The 6,000-nt window shown below is 43.9% G+C and overlaps 1 protein-coding gene across 1 annotated transcript in view; it reads left to right on the top strand.

Moving 5' to 3' along the window:
* Nucleotides 1-6,000, top strand: part of ADAMTS7 (ADAM metallopeptidase with thrombospondin type 1 motif 7) — a 134,222-nt gene continuing 128,222 nt past the window's right edge. Inside the window, exon 1 of the mRNA XM_030578602.1 lies at nt 1-474. Within this exon, the coding sequence (XP_030434462.1) occupies nt 1-474 (474 nt within the window). The remainder of the gene's footprint in view (nt 475-6,000) is intronic.

Genomic DNA, 6,000 nt, shown 5'->3' with positions numbered 1-6,000 from the left:
ATGATCCCTCCCTACTGGGAATTTGTAGAACCAATAAACATAATGTGCAGTGGGATCCTTTGGGATGAAATATCATCATCGTCTTTATATCTGATCATTGCAAATGTTTTCTTCACAGAGACGGTTCTCCAGCAATATTCTGGCTATGACGTTGTTCATCCAGTCCGAGTTGATGAGAGTGGATCTTTTCTGTCCTATGATCTGGCTTATCGCGCAATTCACAAAAGGGCCCTTTCCTCAAGGAACAATTTCCTCTCCTTTTATGAGCTGCATTACAAAGGACAGCATCTAAAATTCAATTTAAGCATTAATAACAATCTCCTTGCTCCTGGGTTTGTTAGTGAGAGACGATATGGAGGAATCACCAATGCCAAGATCCAGTCTTATAATCACAACTTTTGTCACATGCTTGGAGAGGTCCAGAACTGGGCACTGAAAGGTGGTTTAGCAGCTCTTAGCACGTGTGATGGGCTGGTAAGTGTTCCAGTTGAATCCTGAAAAATGGCACTTTAATCACAGGGATATCAAAGTATTAGAAATGGTGGGTAAAATCCTGGCTCCATTGAAGACAATGGCAAAACTCCCATTGACTTCAATAGAGTAAGGACTTTACCCTTCAAATTTGATGCTGAAGTTAACATCAAAGCTCCAATTGACTCCAGTGGTGTAGATTCATGTCCTGTCGGCTTACTTATTTGGACTATACTTTCTTGTCCTCTTTCAGTACTCCTGTGGAAAGTAGATTTCAGGTGCGAACCACTGAAGACGGTCATATCTCGTACCTCCTTCGTCTGCTATAGTCCAAATGTGAGATCACAAAGGACTCCATTAAAAACAGCCAGTGCAGAAAGCTTAAAGAGATTTATGGTGAAACTACTGTTATCTGGACATTGGTGCCAAAGTCACACTCCGCTATAACTAATTTAAATCAGTGAAAACAGCAGGTTTGCGTAGGAAGCTGCTAAATTTGGGTCTGAAACGAAATGACCTTTCCAGTGAAGGAAAGATAAAAGGTACAATAAATCCAGTCTGTTTCCATTTGTTATTAGACTAGAGCAGGGATCGGCAGCCTGTGGCATGCGGCCCATCAGGGAAAGCCGCTGACGGGCTGGGCTGGTTTGTTTACCTGCAGCGTCCGCAGGTTCGGCCAATTGCAGCTCCCTCTGGCCACAGTTTGCTGTCCTAGGCCAATGGGAGCTGCTGGAAGCGGCGGCCAGCACATCCCTCAGCCTGCGCTGCTTCCCACAGCCCCCGTTGGCCTGGAGCGGCGAACCACGGCCAGTGGGAGCCATGATCAGCCGAACCTGTGGACCCAGCAAGTAAACAAACCAGCCAAGCCCACCAGGGGCTTTCCCTGACGGACCGCGCGCCAAAGGTTGCCGATCCCTGGACTAGGGGTCACAACTGCCTGCCTTGCTGAGAATTAAACAAGTCCAAGGGTAACATTTTCAAAAATGCCTAAGTGACTTAGCACTCTAAATCCTATTTTCAAAAATGACCAAGGAACTTAGGAGTTGACGTGGAAGTCTCATTGAGTGCCCAGGTCATTTTTGAAAATAGGATTGAGTCTTACATCACTTAGGCACTTTTGAAAATATTATCCTCTATCTTGATCAATATCATTAGATCCAGACATCGCTGTTTCCATGCAGATGTCTAGGGGCAACAAATATTCTGATTGTCTTACAGCAGGCAGTGGAACGTATATTTGTCTTCTAGTGCCTGGCCCACAGACAGAATAAAGGGACTGGCTGCTGCTACATATTGAGGAAATCCTTTTTAGCTGAAGTGATAGAGGCCTGAGGTTTTGGAGATAAGGAGGACTCTAGATGTGGTTCCCCAGCAGGGGTGTGTGTGTGTGTGTGTGTGTGTGTGTGAGATTCATCTAGTAATTGTGTCTGTTGCCCTGCAGCATGTTTTAATCTTAATGTATTTAAACAAAAGCAATATGCATCTGTGCATTGCATTAGTCCTCTGGAATGCAATGCTTTTTTTAGAATCAATAACCTGGACAGATCACAGATTTGTTTTTGTTTTTTAGGCATTTGCCACTGAAATTCTGTGACAAAATCATTGATGTTGTAGGTCAGATGCTCAGTTGGTGCAAGTCAGTGTAGCTCCATTGCATCTGGCCCTGAAAGCCCTCTTGCAGATTACAAAGCAGTGGGCAGCAGATCGAACTCTGCACATAGCATCAGTTCATCTGTTGGAGAAGGTGAAGGTAGTAACAGCTAAGATCAAATATTTGTAACTATTAACATTCAGCATAATGTATTTGGAATTTAAAGATAAAATTGGGGAGATGCTTAAGGTATCAGCTAATCACTGCAGAGATCAGGAAAGGTGTGATCACCGTGTGCAGGGCGTACATCATGGAGAGAATAGTGTAAGGTGCTGAGCACATCCTGGGAGGAACAGAGGACCCTTAGTTCCTACTGAAGGGAACAGGAGCTATCAGTGCTCAGCATCTCCCATTACATTGCAGATCAGGCCCTTTAGTTGGAACTTTCCCCCTAAGTTCTACAACGGAAGAGAAGACTTTCTGGATTTCGATGTAAGCCTGCTGAGCAAAGAGTAGGGCGGAGATGCAGTCTAGTTGCCTGGGCAACCCAGTGGGAACCATGGAGTTCTAATGCTGCTGCTTACACTGACTGCTTCTCTGGCCTCGGCTGATTTCCAGATCTATGAAGTTGGGATGGGATAGTAAAACTACTCACTTCTTGAGATGGACAAACGCAGGGAAAAAATATAGTCCCAAGCATTCATTCAGATAAGAGGTGAATTCCTTTAGGAGGAGCCTATAGCCCTTTGAGTCACATGTTTGCAAGGGTCTGAGTGAAATAGTGATTGCCAAGATTGTTCATGGAAAGGGGAAGTGTCATGAATGCTCATGTGAATGTATCTGCACATAGATATCCTATGCCAATATATAGGCAGACTGGAAGTGTTCACAGGGCCATCTTGAAAGCAGTTTATAGGTGGGGGACTTATCCAGTCAGGAAACAGAAACAATACCAGATGACCAGCCCCAAAGCAGGAGTTAGGCATAAACAAATACTCAGAGCAATAACTGTAAATAGTTCATAGGCTGAAGTATGTTCACATGAGCCATTCATCAGATAAGAAACAGATTAGTGAGAATTGAAGTCTATTTGCACATAATCCAGAAACAAGGAACTAATGTCAACAAATGCATTGTTTGCTAGGGATAACTCAGCCAGCTCAGTCCCTTTCATAGGGGTGTTGATAGGACTAAATAGCTAGTTTGTAAAGAATAGTGATGAAGAAAAGTGCAGTATAAATGCTAAGGATTATTATTATTTATTTAAAAGCAGACTTACTAAAGTAATGATTGATGGGAAAAATTGTTAGACTAGAAGAACTTCACAAAATGTAGTTTAGCAGAGCTGGTGAGCGGCTATTTATCATATCATCAAGCTATTTAGAATCATAAGAGAATAAACAGTTTAATGCTCCCAAATCAGTGAGCTTTTCAATGTGGCTTTATATTTTTTTTAAAGCTAAACCTGAATTTTTCAGCAGACAGATGTTAACACCTAATGCCATACTATAATGTCATTTATAACAGTTGCTGAAAGTAATGCAGCATGAGCTGTAGCTTCATTATAAAGGATTAATCACATATCATTTGGAATTATGCTAGGAATTACAGTATGTAAACAAGGAAGACAATACAGTTCTGCAGAAGCTGGAACTACAGGGGTAGGACACAGTCGCTTCTTTTATATATGATGGTAATACTTTACATTCTAAACTTAATGTGGCTTCCATCCAACTTGTAATATACAAGTGACCTGACTTGAAATTTCTGCCTGTGACAAGATCAAGTGTAATTAGCATTCCTCAAGGCCAAATATCTCTGTTATCTTTTTGATCAACATCTGGTCTAGCATTCATTATTCTGTGTAAATTATAGTAATTACATGTTTAGTAGTATCCTTCCCCTGCCTTTCTAGCTTTGTGTTTTTATGACCACGTTTCATCTCTAACAGATTGTTTTTTAAAAAGACCATCTCACTTAGATCCTTGCTGTCCAGAAAATTAAAGTAAAGCAAGCTTTATTCCTTTGCCTGTTAAGGGTTTTATTCTGCTCTCTCTTACGCTGGTTTTCTGCCTGTGTAATTTCATCAACTTCAGTGGAGTTACTTCTGATCTACACCAGTGTAAGTGAGAATAGAATCTGTCCTGTGTATTGTACAGGAATTATGGAGATGAAATAAGGAATTATCACATGCAATATGGAAAAGTATTAATAAAATTGTAAATATTGATGTGAGCAAATCTCATCCATTAGTAATTTTTAATTTTCAAATATTTTACCAGGAGAAAATCTCCTTGTGATGAAACATGTCCCTTTTGAAGGATATTCTGGGCAGTTATCAGACAGAGGCCATGATACACGTCCACCTTCCATTATGGAGGGAGACACAATAAAACATATTAAGAAACTCATTGAAATCTCCATAAGGAATAGAGCTGTGTAAGGGACAATGTCTCCTGGAGCTCCCATCTCAGCACCGCTGTGGCTATGCCACTGATGTATTGTAATCTTTCCAGAGACAGTATTAATATCTCGTGTTTCTGAAAGTCTCCTTGGTACTCCACACTGCAAAGAATGTACTTGGGGCATTCCTGTTCCCCTCTGAACACTGAACTACAGAAGCACCAGCACCATGCTTATGGAATTACAGGAACCGTTCAGAGAACCATTCCAGTCCAGAGCTGAAATCCTCCCAGCACATTCTAGGGGCTGCCGTAACCCTCCCATACACACCCGACAGCTAGCTGTGCTTGACTGCACACGCGTGTGGTGTTTCCCCTCCACACATCACAAGTACAGATGAAGGCATCATTCAGCCATAAGATACATCTTGGAAACAATGTAACCTGAAAAATTAATGGTTTCATTCTTAAATGAGAAAACAAGTGAGGTCACACTGGCAGTGCTAACAGCTAACCCTCTGGGCCTTCATGCCTTAATGTAGCTGCAGATTGTCATGGGTCCACTCACTGTAGGTGGCGCATCCTCCTGGCAGCTCTGGGGAATCTTTCCAGGCCCAAAGTCCCCTTCTGCTGCTCGCTGCATGACCTGCCGCTGCTCTCTCTCTGTGGCCACTCTCCTGCTCTGGGCCCTGCAGCCTCCTCTTCGTGACCGGGCACTCTGACCAGGTCACTGTCTGTGTTTCTCCTTTCCCTGGTACCAAAGTCTCTCCTGTCAAATGGGCTCGGGAAGTCTTCCCATTCACTGCCAGCCGGTGCCGCTTCCTCAGAGGCTGGAGGGGAACCCAGGCCCACCCCCTGCTCTGGGTTCCATCTCCATGGCCTTTTCTTCCGCAGCCAAGGTCTGTTCCCTCCTGGACATTAATACCCTTCCCTAAGCTTCTTCCATACCTTCTGGCTCTCCCCACCCCTCTGGGTTTGCAGCCTCACAACTCCCTCCCCCCAGGGAGTGACTGCAACCTACTCCCTGCAGCTTCTCTCTGCCATCAGCTCCCTGGCTTTATAGACGCCCCACCTGTTCTTGCACAGGTGAGCTTCCCCTAATTAGGGTCTTCCTCTCAGCCATACTTCTGTCAGCTTGCTGCCAAATAGACTAATTGGCCCATCTTGCCTCCATTAACGCCTTTAGGGCAAGTGTGGGTGGACACCCCAGCACACAGACAAGAAAGAAATCAACCAAACACCAACTGGAAGGTCACGTGAACCATCATTAAAGAATATGCCTCATGTGGACAAGAGCCGGAGACCCACGCTGTCCTTGGTGTCCCGGCCTTGGGATTTGCAGTGGAACCACTGTCTCCTCCATAGGCTAGAACACAATGTTAACTCCTACATTCGCCTGATAGAGATGGGCCCAACTGGGAAGCTCTGATCCAAATACGAACATCTCCAAAGTTTGGATAATTTATTTTTTTTATTAGTGTTTGTGGGCTCCAAGGGCAGAAGGCATCAGGCACACCAGGGTTGAGAGGCCATTCT

The sequence above is a fragment of the Gopherus evgoodei genome, chromosome 10 (genome assembly GCF_007399415.2).
Source record: "Gopherus evgoodei ecotype Sinaloan lineage chromosome 10, rGopEvg1_v1.p, whole genome shotgun sequence".
NCBI lineage: Eukaryota > Metazoa > Chordata > Testudines > Testudinidae > Gopherus > Gopherus evgoodei.
Note: the sequence above shows the minus strand (reverse complement) of the source record. Positions and strands in the feature narration are given on the sequence as shown.